Raw genomic sequence first — 17,288 nt, forward strand, 5'->3', positions numbered from 1 at the left:
AAGTACCAGATGTCATACTATTGAAAAACTTCTATTAAGGACTATTGAGATATTTATCACAGCTGTGTCTTACTATGCTACATGTATTCTATAATGAATGCTGTAATGGAAACATAAGAAATACATTGACTCTTTAGTAGCAGAGAATAACCAACTTGCTTTCATTTGAGCTCAAGGAAGAGCAAAAAAAAATACTTAGTGAAAATGGTTAAATAAATCTCAGTGGAAACAAAGCATCTTTTCACATACTTAAAAGTTTGCAAGGCTTCATGCTGACATCTGATAAATGGATAGAATAAAAGGTTTTGCACTTCCAATGCCATCTCTACTGATACCACAAAGTGCTGACTGGGGCAGATGCTAGGTGAGTTTCAAACAGCTCCCTTAAATTGCTATTGGTATTGCACAGGATGATTATCTAAAATAATCTAGATAATACACTAGCAAGATTTAAAAGTAACCCAAAACTTCTAAGACACCTTGATCACTTGTAAATGTAGAAAATAACATAGGAGTAGTAAAGGAATAGCTTAAGTCTGGGAAGCAGCAAGACAATCCATTTTACTGACTACAGCCTATCATGATCCCAGCCCATTTCACCACGAACTGACAGCAATTGATGACTCAAGAGACTTTTGTCTAAGTTAACACGAGTGGTAAGCAGGTTCCCTTTACCTCAGGAGCTTTACTTGATTTTGTAAAAGGATAAAGGAAACAAAACATCCACTGTCTTCCACTGCCTTTTCTTCTCTCAAAAGTACAAGAAAACTGTGATAAAATGGTATTGAGACACACACAGTGAAAGCCATACAACAGATGGTTTCTGACTGCTTGCATTCAAAAAGTGTCTCTATACAAGAATGCACAATTCCTAACATGGACTGATCATTACTGACTCATGGATACAGCTCCACAAGTACAGGACTAGACAAAGTAGACGTGTTCCCCACTAAAATTACTGCATTAGATAATTTTCATCACAGCAAGATATTAATACTGCTTCTCAAATCATAATGTCAGAAAGCAAACCACCAAAGTTTAAGTAGAAACACTTCCTAAAAACATGTTCAAGAAAAACAATAACCTAATTAACAGAAAGCTTTTGCTCTTACAACTGTGATTTATATTGGAGCAAGTCTTGATGTCCAACACAACAGGAATTTAGTTGACATTAAAAAAAAAAAGAAAGGAGCTATTTTTGGAAGAAAGGGAAAAAAAGAAATAAAAACATGAGAGGCAAGTAGCAACAACACCAAGCTAGAGTCAATAGTCTGACTCTTCTTGTATGAATAACTCACCTTATTGCTTGTGTGTTTTAGAAGGCTGCTGTTCTAAAGGTAGTGCTACAAGCCTGCTGTGGATATGGTTCTGTACAATATTCAAGTCAAATTCCTGCTTGATATATGAAAATGTGAATTAGAGCTACTAATGCTCTATATGCTGTGAGACACACAAAGATCACCATGAAATACTATCAGAGGCTTTGTCTGTCAGTTGCTTAGTTGCTGATCCAAGCCTGTCAGCTGTCACTCTCTGCTGTAAAGAGCTGTTCATGAAAATCTGCCATTGCTTCCATTATCCCCAGTGTTTTAGCACAGGATAATAAAATATGTATTAGGTCAGAACAGCAACGAAATTACACTTGACTGCTCTTGTTGAGCACAAACACAAGAGTAACCTCAAAAATCTCTAATTGGCTTGCTATTACTTGGCACATTCTTCGGTTATTATTTAGATTCTTTGTTAAAATTACTGCTTTTCTTCTTTCTGTATTATAAACTGCATCTTTTCATTAAAGAAAATTTTAAGCTTATTACAAAATGCTTTTTTCTGTTAGTCTTGTCAGCAGCTCTACTTTTGAGGAATAACTTTTCACCATACATTTATTAAGTTCTTCATTGTTCATGGTAAACCTCTATTTTAAATATGCACAACGTTCTTGAGTGATTTTGACAGACTCATGACTCAATCTTCTCAACACAAGTTGAAATAACGACACTAAAGGGAAAAAATTGCCACCAGGAACTCACAGCTGACAGTGAAGGAAAAAAAAATCCAAAATTACCCTAATACTATAAAGGGATCAGTAACACATCAGCTTCCCTTCTGCTTCAGAACACCTCATCCTATCCACAAGTAAATTCTGGTTTATTTAAAATGAATGCAGGAAAAAAGGAATATGAAAATAAGATGTATAGAAAAAAATGAACCCACAATAAAAACCATACCCCCAAAACAAACTAAATTTCTACTGGGCATTTTGTCAAACACACAAAGTCTTAGTAGGAAAGCACTAATGAAAGACCCAGTCTCACTGCTGTCCAACTGAACCATCAACTGTCATACAATATCCACAGTGCATATAATCACATATGATGTCACTTTTGGGGAAAAAAAGAGCTCTTATGAGGAGATGGAGCTAAATGAATGCAAGGATTTAAAAAAAATAATAAAGAAAGGTTAAAATGAAGTAGAAGCACTCTTACAAGAGCACAACTCCTTTCCAAGAATTGTGTGCAGCACTGGTAAGTGTGCTGAGCAGCTCGTGATGGAGCCAAGTGTCAATACTGACCTGTCCCAGCATGTCTGGTGCAATGGGAAACGTGGGCCAGATGGCTGAGTAGACACCGAAGAACACCAGCCAGAGCAGCATGCTTCCCCAGACAGCCAGGTGACTGAACTGTTAAGGAGTAAGGAAAAGAGAAGAGTCAACACAGGGCACTTCTACTGTCCGTGTAACCTATCGTGGTATTTCCTCTGTTCAGGCTCACTCAGGCCTGTCTCCTGCACTTGGTTTCAGGCCAGTAGCACAGACTGTTACCAGTCCTCCTCTTTCATCTTTGCCTCACAACAGGGCAAACAGTCTCTCAGCCAGTCTGCCTTACTTGGAAGTCCAAAAGCTCATCAGATTTTCCTCGGAACTCTGATTTCTCTCATCTAGTTCCTACTTCCTGTCATGCACATACCAGGTTCAACACATACATCAAGGTAGAAATTTTCAAAGGCTCAAGTTAAGGTTCACATGGACAAATCCCTTAGGACAGACAGGATTGCATACAAGTCGCATGCACCACTCACCTTTCACGGAGGAAGATTGGGTGCTGTGCAATACTCTACCAGAATCAACATCTACTGATCATCTTTGGGGTAGCTTTTTAGTTAGGTTTTTTTTTTTTTGGTTTGTTTTGTTTGTTTTGTTTTGAAGGCACCCTAAGTGATTTACAGATATAAAATGCACTTGAGTCTGCAGACACACTAGAAGTAAATAAAAATACTATTAAAGTGACCAAACCCATGTCCAGCACAGACCTTGTTTCAGTTGCATTAAATAAAATAAATTTTCCTACACACCATATTTTGCTGCTCAGATGATTTAAGCTGTTTTACTCTTAGACTGCAGTGGATTGAATCAGTAATTTCAGTTGTAACAAGCAACTGAGCTCATTATTGGCTCCAGCTTTTCTGGATGCCAACAACTTCTGAGGCTGATGACTTTGGCTCCAATTCAGACAAGTACCTGCATAAATCTTAATTACTAATTACATATAGGTTTTGGAACATGAGAATGAATTCACACACTGATTGCCATGGTGGACACAGTGTGTCTGTTTAGTTCTCGGCTTTATGCTTTCTACCTGATGACTGCATTTATGGACTTTTTGAACATTATAACTGAGAACTAAACAAGTGTCTGAGTATTTTCTTCTGCCTGCTGTGAGACAGACACAAATTTCTGGAAGAAGAAGAAGAAGATTGCTCCTCTGAAACAAGCAAGAAGTCTGCAGCACCAGTGCTGACTGGCAGATAGCTGGGAGCAACTAGAGGCTGCCTTACAGTAGTCACATTCATAAAGCAAAACATTAGAGGTGATGGAAAGAACATTCTTCTAGGCACTCTTGAAGAGTTGGAATTTTGTTCAATCCTGAAAGCTGCTAGGCTGATGATCAGGACATAGGACAGACCCCTTCCTAAGGGGAGACAGTGGGAAGGAAAACTTCTTTTCAAATTTTTGTTTAATCTGTTTCACCTGCAAGATCTGACCAGCAACAGCTTCATTAAAAAAAAAACAAACAAAAAAACAACCAAACAAAAACCAACAACCACCAAAACTACAATAGCAGCAATAAAGAAAACCCAAACATACCCAACAAAACCCAAGACTTTTTAATTTGGTTTTAAGGTGAGTAAAACTAAGTCACTGGAAGGATTTATTTTATTTCTCTTTAAAAACAGAGGAATGGGAGGTTTTTATTCTTTCAGTGTATTTGCTTTTCTCAAAATTAGGGAAAATTCATGTCAAGATTGAGTGAACTGAAGCCCTGCCACAGCGAATAACTGCAGAGCTCAGTTCCCCAAAGTACTACAAGGCTGCTGCAAGAATGAATCTTCAAGAAAAGCAAGTCCCATAAATTGGCAGAGCAGCACCAGCACTGCTTTCCCCTGTAAAGATAAATGCAAGCAGAGAAACCAATTTAAGACTTATTTGGTAGGAGCTGTTATTTATAGTAGTGAAAGGATGTCTTAATTTTTCTTGTATCCTTCCACTTTTTCTTTCCAGTTTGCCAGTAGGACAGCTTTCGAGATTTGCAGCTCTCACCTGAGAGCAAAGACTTTGCTCATTATACATTGTCTTTTATCATCTTCTCATCCCAGTCATTTCTGTCTCAGGCTTCTACCTACCTGAATTGCATCTCTACCTTTAAAAAAACCTTCTGTTTTCAGGAAGAGCCCTCCTTGCCCTGCCTGCAAACCTTCCTTAGATACTGTCCTCACCAGCCTCTGCACCAGTAACTCCCCACTGATCTCTACCATTGACCTCTTGAAATTTCATGTGCAAAACAAGAGTCCCTCAGGTATGCTAAATTAATGCCAGAAGAAAGAAATGAAGGCTGTCACATAAAAATCAGAGACATTGTATGGCCATCCTGTGCATCCTGTTTATATGAACTAATTCATATAACGAGGTAAAGCAGTGAAGAAAGTTGTGCCTGGGGAAAAGCCTGCTGCAGTGTTCCAGATAGCTAACACATTAACATGAAGCTGCTCCAAACAGCTCCAATGTGCAAGTTCTGTTCTGCATCACACTACCACTTTTACCAAGCCCCTTCTTTCTACACTACCTACTCAGTATATCAGGCTCCCAACCACTTTAAATCTGTGCTATCTTAGCTGAACCCATCATGTTCTCCCAAGTGGCAGTATCCCTCTCATTGTCATGAGAAAATTGCATGTAACCAATCCACCTGATGGAGAAGACACTTAAAGGAATGTTGCACATTTAATACTCCTCAAGTAACCTAAAGATCCTCAGCAAGTTTGCTGACGACACCAAGCTGTGTGGTGCAGCAGACAGGCTGGAGGGAAGGGATGGCATCCAGAGGGACCTTGACAGGCTGGAGAGGTGGGCACAAGCCAACCTCATGAGGTTCAACAAGACCAAGTGCAGGGTCCTGCATCTGGGTCGAGGCAATCCCAAGCACAAATACAGGCTGGGCAGTGACTGGCTGGAGAGCAGCCCTGAGGAAAGAGTCTTGGAGGTGCTGGTGGACGAGAAGCTCAACATGAGCTGTCAGTGTGCACTTGCAGCCCAGAAAGCCAACCAGATCCTGGGCTGCATCAGGAGAAGTGTGGCCAGCAGGTTGAGAGAGGTGATTCTCCCACTCTACTCAGCTCTGGTGAGACCCCACCTGGAGTACTGTGTCCAGTTCTGGAGCCCCTGTTAAAAGAGCAACATGGACATGCTGGAAAGTGTCTAGAGAAGGATGATCCAAGGGCTGGAGCACCTCTCCTACGAGGACAGACTGAAAGAGTTGGGGCTGCTTAGTCTGGAGAAGAGAAGGCTCTGAGGTGACCTTACTGTGGTCTTCCAGTATCTGAAGGGGGCCTACAAGAAAGCTGGGGAGGGACATTTTAGGATATCAGGTAGAGACAGGACTAGGGAGAATGGAACAAAGCTGGAAGTGGGGAGATTCAGGCTGGACGTGAGGAAGTTCTTCACCATGAGAGTGGTAAGAGCCTGGAATGGGTTGCCCAGGGAAGTGGTTGAGGCTCCATCCCTGGAGGTATTTAAGGCCAGGCTGGATGAGGCTCTGGCCAGCCTGATCTAGTGTGAGGTGTCCCTGGCCATGGCAGGGGGGTTGGAACTAGATGATCCTTGTGGTCCCTTCCAACCCTGACTGATTCTATGATTCTATGTTGACATCCTCACAGCTGAAACAATAAATGTAACCAAGATCAGACTATAAAATACTGAGAGTCACTTTTCAAAGCAATGGGTCAGGAATCAGAAGTTATATGCAAAAAAAGGTGATTCTAAAGACAAGTACTTTTCTGTGCAAAATAGTAATTCCTCTGTAAAATGTCAGTGTTAAAAATCTCTGAGATCTATTAAACATTATGGTATCTTATAAAAATTAGAAAAGGGTATCATGATAATCCCCAAGTCACTGAAAAGACACCAGTTACCCAGGGAAAAAAGAACCATTAATTAATTCACAACATAACAAGATCTAAGCAGGCTCACATGCCTCCAATGCAGACTTGGGTATATCCCCTTCTTTTGTGCATGAGGGGGTAATTTGTTGAATTTTTGCATTTTGAAGTGTTGATACACAACACAGAACTTATCCATAAGCAATAGCAAAAGAAGAACAGATTTTTATTTTCAGATGAGGAAATGAGGCAGAGTGTATTAGTGTCTCTCTAATAACAAAGAACCCACACAAGATAACATTTCATATTCAAAATTCAGAATAGACATCAGTTCACAAACCTTAACAAATCCTCTGTGAGGAATGCAAAACACCAACATTTTACAATTAACAGAAGCAACGAGTTTATGAGATTTAAGACAGACCCCTTTAAGCAACTTGTGAAATAAGAATACGAGAGTCCTCAAAAACAGGTTGGGCTTGAGGACTGAGTGTCTTAGTATGTCACGAAATCAAGGTTCTTCTAAGTTATCTTATAGGTGTGGAGAAACAGGGAATTATCAAAATGAGAGAGAAAGTGAGCGAGACAGACAGACAGACAGACAGACAGACAGACAGACAGACAGACAGACAGACAGACAGACAGACAGACAGACAGACAGACAGACAGACAGACAGACAGACAGACAGACAGACAGACAGACAGACAGACAGACAGAAAGACAGACAGACAGAAAGACAGACAGACAGAAAGACAGACAGACAGAAAGACAGACAGACAGAAAGACAGAAAGACAGAAAGACAGAAAGACAGAAAGACAGACAGAAAGACAGAAAGACAGAAAGACAGAAAGACAGAAAGACAGAAAGACAGAAAGACAGAAAGACAGAAAGACAGAAAGACAGAAAGACAGAAAGACAGAAAGACAGAAAGACAGAAAGACAGAAAGACAGAAAGACAGAAAGACAGAAAGACAGAAAGACAGAAAGAAGGACAGAAAGACAGAAAGAAGGACAGAAAGACAGAAAGAAGGACAGAAAGACAGAAAGAAGGACAGAAAGACAGAAAGAAGGACAGAAAGACAGAAGTATTTCAGAGTAGCTGGGTGAAAGATGGGGGGAAAAAAAGTGTTGAAGTTTCACCAACACAGGGCTCCGCCCCCACACCGGAGGTCACTGCCCTCCTGGATTCTGACACATACCAGTGACAGAGCATTGATTCATTGCAGGTAAATGACTCATGTCTAGAAATCTACATACTAGTTTAACAAACATCTTTGTTATACTAATTTCCAAACTATAAAATCTCATCCAATGTGAAGTCACTAGTGTTTTTTACTAGCTTCAAAGATGTTTTCAAAGCCCAGTTGTTCCTCTGTGGGAAGACACTTTTCATGCCCTATTGCCTTAGTTTTTTAAGGAGCTACAAAGACAATGTTCTTAATCTATTTCCTTAAGCAATTATAGTAGTATGTTCATTTAATGCAAAACTTTGCCAATTTAAAACATTTAGAGATGTTGGCAATATCTTTGTAGCATTCTCTTCCTGCTTCTGACAGGCTGCCCTTTTTCACCACATGTGATCTATGAGTTCATTCTCCACCCACATCCTGTACTTAGGGAGCTTAGCAGTTCAGCCCTATACAAAAGATCTAATTAAAACATTGAAGTCTCAAATGATATTTAGTACTTCTCTTCTGTATTAATAACCATTAAGGAGGAAAGTATGCTAATAAAATAAGACACTTACTCTAGTCCATGCAGTTGTTTCCAAGCCAGCTTTCAGACAAACAGTGACTACAACATACTGCAAGGTAAAAAGGACAATATCAGTACTAACCCTTTCAAATTCAAAGGTGTTCATAGCCCAATCTCCCCTTTATGCCTAAAAAGTTACTAGCATTTGGGTAACTACCCAGGACCTTGAGGGAAGGACAAAGCAGAAGATACTGTTATCTAAGGGAAGAAAAAAAAAAAAAAAAAGGGAAACAAGAAGGCAGGGGGAGAACCCACACACAGAAAATAACTCTGATTTTATTTCACTTGCACAACTTTTCTTTACACTTTTTTCCGATGGCATAAAAAAAAAAAGAGGAAAAAGAAATCCTGTTGCTGAAGAATTGCTAAGGCATACAAACTTACAGTGTAAACTATATTTCCAACAAATAAATAGTCTATTCCTTGACCATTTGTGAATACTGCATCTGGAAGAAAAAAAAAGAAAAATTATCACATTCAAAATCAGTTAATACCAATGGAACGGATGAAATAACATGGCGGATTTTTGTAAGAAAACAACTGTCCTCATCCTTGCCTTTTAGAACAACTAAACACACTTTTAGAAGCTGCAAGGGAACAGTAATATAGTTTTGCTAAGCCAGGCCTCAGACATGGTTCTTAGATAGTCCTCACTGCCAGAAGCTATTCTAGAAAAGCGGAAGTGTTTGCCAGACTCTAGGAGCTGAAGTATGTCAGTGTCACTTTTTCTGTCACTATTTGTCTGTATTATTTACTGAGATTACTTACAAATCCCATTATTTGCTGTGTCTGTGAAGAAAAAGCTTGTAAAACAACAGCTGATTTGTGACAAAACACAGCTGAATTAAGAAAAGCTGCAAAAGTTTCATCTACAAAAGACAGGCATAGCATCTAAAATATTTTACTGGAGGTTAATTCATTAACTGAGCAGCATTCAGTCTCCATGTACCCTTTCTCTAGTCAAGTGTGCACAAGGGTAAGTATATCTTAATCATTTGAAAGTGCCAACTTTGGCAGTACTTCAAATGTCTGTTTAGTCTTTCTTAGCCCTTGTTGAATAAAACCGGAACACCATGAAAGCACATTCGACAGCCACACTAATGCCAAATGAATTTGTACTCACAAGAGCTTTCAAGCATTACTCAAGCATGTAAGTATTGCTGTTTTCACAGGTTTTAAGACAACTGCTAGAGAAATACATGAACAGCAGGGATGAAAACGGCTTTGGATAAAACCTTGGACCTGTTCCTAAATGCACGCTGCCTAGCATAGTGTTTCTACTACAAGGGTACTATTTTCCTAGATTTGCAAAACTGGATTTCACATTCTTAAACTATGGCCACCTTCTTAGCTAACTATGTTCCTATAATGTAGGTTTCCTGGATCAGTAAGACTCCTTAACACCTTGGCCTCTGTGGTAAAGACTGTCCAACTTACATGTAAAAAGACTACATATTTAGTCAATGCAATTACCCCAAACTACTTATGATTTTCTTCTATAGTGGCTTCACATGGTTGTGTCCAAAGAACTGACAGGTTGGGAACGCTTTCTGGAAGTTGTTGGTTCTATATCTCTGCTCTCTTTTCTCTTTTGAGCACCAACCACTGAGAAATAGCAGCAGACAGCCTACTCACTAACATGGCAACAGGAGCTGAAACCTGAGACAGTTTTGTTTAGGAATCGGTTTGGTTTCTTGCCACTGGCATCTCTACTAGGCCCACTCCTCCCCGGTACTCTGTAGCTTCAAGCATTTAACATGTCATTCACAAATACACACGAAGTTTTAACGGTCACTTTGCTCCTTCCTCTAGCATCAGTGAAAAAAGTGAAGAGCACTAGAGAATCAAGCCTTCCATGTTCAATGAACCCTGCTGATGTCAGAGGTCTCTGCTTATTAAGAAAAAGGCATGCCTAAATACATGCAGGTTTTAACAGATCTAGAATAAAATTGATCTCATGACTGCTAGTATATTGCTCTAGTGCAACACATTGGAATAATTCCTGGTGTCTCAATTTTTTGAAGGTTATGTTTTAATGCAGTAAGTTAATGCCCTTTTGTTCCATGATATTCCCCTTAGGGAAGCTAAGCGGTCCTGAAGGGAATGATATTTCTGTTAATGAGAACAGCCGGATGCTCAGTGAACATTCATTCCTAAAGCTATACAAGTGCCCATTCATGGACTACATGTACTTCACATTCTGAAGAACTTGAGAGGTTAAAAACATCCCAGTGTGAATGGCACATTTTTGTCTCTGACTGAAATCCCTTTATCACTAGGAAATACAAAGAAACTTGACAATTCAATATTCATTCCTCTTTAGAAAGCAAACTAAGCAACCTATTTAAAGGAACTCAGTTACCATTTGAGCAGGGAAGTATTCCAGTGTTATAATTTTAATTGTTGCAATTTTAAGTAGATTATTTAGGAATTAAGTTAGAAAAACACTTGTGGAAGACTAAAGCAAAAACCGTATTTTTCTGTAGCTACTACAGACATCAGCCTAAAATTTATGAAGTTAGATTTAAAGAACAGGTATTTAAAATGAACATTTCTTGTAAAACCAGTGAAACAGAAAAACAAACCCTCTGAAATCAAAGCAAAATTCAATCCTCCTTAGCAATTCCTCTCTCTCAAAACTGAACTGAGCTCCCTGCCCACAGAGGAAACAGAAGTCTAAACAGAAGTCTTTTTTTTTTTTTTATGGTCCACCAGACAGCGTGTGAAGCTTTCACTGAGGATATGACACGGACATTTGACTCAGGCCAGGTACAGAAACGCTAAGCTGCCTCCCACAAATATCTTCACCATCATGTCTCCAATGTGACCATTCATCTTCCCTCCCTTGCCATTTTCGTTCACCTCCTCTCAATTAATCCATCCTACTGCTGAAAAGGTTTTCCTTGAATTTTGTGTTTTCCAGGAAAGAGTTCTAGTTTGAAAAACTCATTTAGATAAATACCATTCCACTTCCCACCGCCCCAGAATTTCTCATCTGATCTAGTCCTATTTCTTACAACAGCCAAGAACAGATTGGCCATGTTTTTCCTGCCCACACAACTACAATGTAAAGCTAGGTAAAAACCACATGAGATCTATTGCTTCCTGAAATGCATGTAATCATACTACTTTTTCTCGTGGAAAGCATGACACAATAAGCCTTATTTGCACAACAAAAAGCCTCATCTTCCCAATTTCTGACTCTTGATCTGGTCTACTTCCATTACAGTAAATTAAATTTTTTTGACCAACTTCAATAATAGCAAAATCTCTCTATCTGATTCTACATTTTATGGCACTGTGTTACAGAATGGACAAGGTCCAACAAAATATAAAGCAAATGTTTGCAATGCAGCTGCTGTAAGAATATTACAGTTAAAAGTTGAGATCTCAATATGCTACCAAAACCCAATAAATATGGCATTTTATGGAACATGATTCAAGTAAGATTTTTTGACAAAGCAGAACTCTATTTTTTCACACATGAAAGATGCTATACGAACAATAATAATGTTAAATTAGAATAAGTTCTGAAAACCACTAGACAACTAACCAAGCTCAGCAGCTACAGCCTATTGAACTGCCTGTCAGCATTACTATTACTTGTCACAACCTCCTATTCTGCAAACACACTGCCTCTGTAAGAGTGAGGACCAGTTACTGATGTAAGAAATAATGAAGCTCTTACCATGTTCCAGCACTTTCAGTGGAAACCAGAAGAGAATGATGGAATGGATCAGGGCATTGATGCAGTGACCCCAGAAAACCTGAGGGAAAACAAACCAAGTCTCCAGGAAAGTCCGAAACTCTTGACCTCTCTTCTAACTCCTAACAAACGCTTCATTGTGTAGTTTAGAGTCAGACAATGTTTGTCCTGAAGTAAAATAGCTAAACTTCTGCAGGATCTATTTCCTTCCACAGTTTCTGCACTTTCACAAGAAAACACAGGTCCAGTTGGATGGTTTTATTCCAACAACTTAAAATGCAATAGACAAGCGTGATTGCGTTTTAAGATCTTTATCAGAACACAGCCAACATATGGAACCATCCTTCTTTAATTACCTCAAAGAATTATTTTAAAAGATCAATTCCATACTAAGAAATGTTCTGTTTTCTTTCAGCAGGCAAATAATTTGCACCCCACAATCTTTAACTCACAATGCTATTCTGCACTAACTAGACCTTCACGTACTCTACAGTTTTCTATCTGAACAATTCAGTTGCACAGTTTCCTTGATTCAGAAGTACATTTAGATGTACTCCAATTGTGGTCATTTTCCACGACTTAAATAGCAAAATGAGCTAAAAAAAAGTGTTCTTCAAAACTCCAAGTCCAAATGAACCAATTCAATTGCTATTTTCCAGAAGAACTATGGCAACAAAGCTGTATTAACTGGGAAAAAGTGCCCTACTAGAAAGCATTATGACAACTTGTATATTGAATAAAATCCAGGCAATGTTATCTAGTTCCTATGAAATCAAAGTTCATGGCTATTTCAGGACTAGTTTCAGTTGAAGCAATAGCAGAAAATCTTTCTTTAAAAACAAGGACTTATTTTTATTATTGTTTAAAAAAATGTAATCCCTTCAAAAGGCAGAGCAATCTTAATTTCAGAGGCTAGCATAGAGCAGAACTTACAGTGGGAAATAAGTTTTCTAATGAGAAAGACCTGGAAAATACGAATGTTCATGATTGTTCTTAAAGAAACAAGCTTGGCCTTACCCTTGTATTGAACCCATCTGCATTTTGAGTGATTTTGTATAGCTGTGGAAATCTAAGCATGCTATCTTGAGTACATGATCGTTCAAAAATTCCCAGAGTAAAGGGTGGCAGCGCTGTGAAAATCTGCAAGAAAAGCAAATACTAATTAAAAGCAGCTATTAAGTTTAGGAGGATCTCAGATAACACTTCAGTATCTAGACAACAGGAAAATTCCCATAGACTTCAGTGAAGACTTATTACCGACTAGAATGCTTTTTGACATAATTTCCAAATGTCTAAACAAGTCCAAACATGAATTTCAGCAATTCATAACTCTCAAATATCGACTTATCAACAAAAGAAACAGGTGAGAAAATATGTACTACTAGCTAATTAGCTTAAACCCAAAAGTTAAGCATCATTGGTTTTGGTGTACCGAGTAATCTAGTGAGAGTAAAGCACATCAGATTGCAAAAGAAAGACTACATAATTTTTCTAAAAAGCCTTCTAGGAACGGGTTCAAATATAGTTGTAACCATAATTATACATATAATATGCGTAACCAAAGCTAAGTTTTACAGACAAAGCAAATGTGGAAATCCCATTTGAAAAAAAAAATACTGAAAAAGAAAGGCCAATCTGTGTTATGGTACTTTGGGGATTCTCCAGGCAGGCATGAACTGATAGGAACAAATTAACTGCAGCATTATGTGTCTGTGCTATGGGCAGATGCTTAGATGACCAAGCTGTGGATGTTTTCCAGGAGAGGCAGCAGGACACTTTGCCAGAAGCAGAGTAAAGTAGCCTCTGCTGAGTCCCACATTACTGCTCTTAAAGTGTTTCCAGGATCTGAGGCAGTGAGTTTAAAGCCAGCTTGGGTATCCACATTTCTTGAAGTCTACAGTGCAGGCACGGAGTGGAAATAATACCAGCATGTGTCTCTGAATACTAAACTTCATTTACTTCCTTTTACATTAACAGTTTATATTAGAAAAATAATTTCTAATCCTATGCATGTATTTTGAACAGTTCGAGAAGTTTTCTTGAAGCTAAGAAGCATCTTCTGTTTCTAGTACGCATGCATCTTGGCAAAAATTGGGTTGTGGTTCCCACCTGCAGCAAGGTGACATTCTGGGAGTAGACAAAGAAACAGATGACTAGAGATGAATAATAACCAACAATAACATGACACTCTACATCACAGTATTTCTTCAGTTGTCTCATGTTTATTGGGGCATGTTTCTCAAGGTAAGCCTCCAGTGTGAACCAGTGCAAAAGCAATAATTACAATGCTATTAGGATTTCCTACACTTAGTATTTTGATGAGACTACTAATGAAATAAGGAGTTAATCTGCACAGAAGAGAATGACAGAGCTAAAACTTTAAAGTATAATCCCTTCAAATTGTGGAAGCCCCTAACATCCTACCAGCACTTGATTCTTCATGAGTCCATGTGGCCAGTTCTAATTTTAGAAAATACCAACTTTACAAAAAAAAAGGTTAATTTCTATTTCACCAGTTCTAGAAGAAGAGTTTCATGCATGGGCTTTATGCAGGGTAGGCAGGATTCATCAAATCAGGTTTAAAGATAATAGATGCAAATATCTGAACACAAATGACAGAGGCCGAGTAACAGTCAGGAAATTAGGTTGAAGAGAAAGAAGGGATGGAAAATCCCTGAATAAATATCTCTCACGAAAAATAGGAAATCTTAAGGAATATTAGGGTTTGTGCTATCATTTTTAAGATTAATGTGACAGAAGTGTTTCTGTTAATGCTACTCAGTGAAAATTTGCCTACTCTGTATCACCATATATTTGGAATGAGTCGTCTTTAAAAAAAAAAAAACTTCCCTCCCTCCAAAGAGAAATCCAAAGGATATTTCAACACTGACAAAGTACCCTAATGGTTTACAAATCCAGGCACCAAGCCACTCATCAGCATCATTAGAAATGTAACTTTGTCAGAAACACCAGCATGGGTTTATGCTATGGAACTTGTGGTCCCACAGATTCTCCAGACTCTACCAAATGTTACTGCTTAAAGAAATAAAGGCATGCAGCACACTGTGGCACTCTGCAGAGCATGGCAAAAAACAGAAGTCCCTCCTGGAATGACACATCTTGCTCCCAGTAGAAGTGAAAAATGCTGATGACACAGTGATGTTACTTCCTCTTCTGTACCTAATATAGCATGAGTCAATCCAAAGCATCTGCATAACACTTCTGAGCATCTACTATGGGGTCTGACAGGAAAAAAAAAGTAATAAAACTTCAAAGATTAAAATTCTGTATCAATTTTGAAGACGAACAATCAGCAAAACATTCAGTACAAAACACTGAAGATGTTTTCAAAAGGAAAGTGAATTTCATCTAAAAGCTGCAGTTTTATGGAACTTGTATTAGACCAAGCATGTTTCCAAGACAGTTTCTCAAGTATATTTTTTGTGATAAAAACACCATCCAAAATTACTTTTTTTACTTATCTTGGAGTGGATTCAAAATGGCTTTTACAAATGAACTCACCTTTCCTGGTACACATCCAAGAAAGTTACCTGTGAGAACTGGGACACTAACAAAGTAACATACAAGTCCCAAGCACTATCAAGTCAAAACATGCAGCACTTACCACATTATACAGACCAATGCACCACCGCTCAAATAAGATCTGCCCAGAAAATCCATTAACGAAAGCAAACCAAAGCTGAAACAAACAAGTTACAAGAAGATTCAGATTACTATTGCAGTACATGTTTCCATTTACAGTAGAGGAGAAAGATGTGGAACATAGACTACCATCTGGAAACAGCTGCTTGTCAGGCTCTAGAAATAATTATCAGTAGCACCAGACAGTTATTCTCTTCTAATGTCTTAATTTCTATATATTGGATTGATAGAGCACCATGAATAGAAAAACAATATTACCACCCCACCCACCCATCCTCCCCACCCCCCAAAAAACCAAACCAAAACACCACCCACAGCACACAAAAACCCAAACACAGAAAAAAAACCCTCAAAACTAATTTGAAATCCTCATGCTTGAAGCTAGAAACTGACCTCATTTCCACCATGGTCAACAAAGACCAGAATTTTCAAAATAAGTGTGCTTTGACAGACGCTCTATTTGACTTCCATGTCCTATTTTTACAGTCCCAGAATTACACTGATACCAACTTATCTGTTACATAATCATAACTGTATTACAGTTCAAGCGTCTGTATTATGGAAACACTACTATTTAATCAATGACCAATTTAATAATTAAACATTGGAAGAGGTTGCCCAAAGGGGCTGTGAAGTTTCCATCTTTTCACAAAGTTTACAAAACACAACTGGGCATGCCTTGAGCAACCTCATTTGAATTCACTCTTAACACTCCTTTAAACAAGAAGTTGGACTTGACTGGCTCTCCAAGCTGCCTTCCAAATAAGGGGATTCTGTAATGCTGCAATCCCACGAGACTGCTGTAAGCTGCAGTGCATGGGCAAACTCTAGCATTTCCTTGGACCTAGCCTTCCTCAAGCCTACTTCTTATCTTGTTGAAGCAGATTTTTGAAGCAAGAACTGCTTTACTGGGTTGGAACAACATTTCTTCATCACTGAGCACTGAAAGAAGCTTCAAAAAGAATATAAGGAAAAAGGGAAAGAATTATCTTTTCACAGGTAAATTGGAAACCGGAAGAATAATCAGCAGTTACAAGGCAACCTGAAACAGTTCATGGGAATCACTGCACTTAACAGATAACAAAGGATTTCTGTGAACTTGTGGCTGTAGTCCCTATTACAATTCACACGGCACCAGGGCACTTCATTCAAAATTAATCCAAATGTGTGGGAACACTCCCCACTCCCTTTCAGTATGTTTAGTCTGGCATTTATTTGACAAGTTCACACTGCACTGGCTGCAGTAGGTATTGCAGAGCAGCCAAGTGATGCCCACACCTATTCACCCCTCACTGCCTGAGAGCCCATGGGACTCATTGCCAGGTATCTTTTCTGACACCATTTTGTCACTTACCTATTCCAGCCCTCTCCTATTGGCATCATTTATTCTCTAGCTCACTTTTGCAGTTTTAGTATCCTAGCAAAGTACCTCAGATTAACAACTGTATGTCCTACTCAAAATGGACATAAAATCATTAGGAAAGATGACAAGAGAAGATAACAAGACTGCATCAAGGCCTGCAACTGTTGTCAGGGATATAATATCTAAACAGACGAACTCTTGAGCATGGGACAGAGGCAACTTAAGGGAAGATTAGAATATTAATGAGATTGACAAGAATAACAAATAGTTCAAACAGGCACTGCCGCAAGACATTAGATGAGTGGGCTACACAGAAAGTAAAATTACTTTTCACTCAAGACATTGTTGATCTATGGAACTGCCTGCC

General features: G+C 38.7%; 1 protein-coding gene across 1 annotated transcript in view; it reads right to left on the reverse strand.

Annotated features, from left to right (window-relative positions):
* Positions 1-17,288, reverse strand: part of ATP8A2 (ATPase phospholipid transporting 8A2) — a 293,926-nt gene that overhangs the window by 93,804 nt on the left and 182,834 nt on the right. Inside the window, exons 27-32 of the mRNA XM_054386416.1 lie at positions 15,521-15,595; positions 12,913-13,035; positions 11,878-11,956; positions 8,574-8,635; positions 8,182-8,238; positions 2,573-2,680 (exon numbers count right to left, since the gene is read on the reverse strand). Coding sequence (XP_054242391.1) covers positions 2,573-2,680; positions 8,182-8,238; positions 8,574-8,635; positions 11,878-11,956; positions 12,913-13,035; positions 15,521-15,595 — 504 coding nt within the window. The remainder of the gene's footprint in view (positions 1-2,572; positions 2,681-8,181; positions 8,239-8,573; positions 8,636-11,877; positions 11,957-12,912; positions 13,036-15,520; positions 15,596-17,288) is intronic.

The sequence above is a fragment of the Indicator indicator genome, chromosome 1 (assembly GCF_027791375.1).
Source record: "Indicator indicator isolate 239-I01 chromosome 1, UM_Iind_1.1, whole genome shotgun sequence".
NCBI lineage: Eukaryota > Metazoa > Chordata > Aves > Piciformes > Indicatoridae > Indicator > Indicator indicator.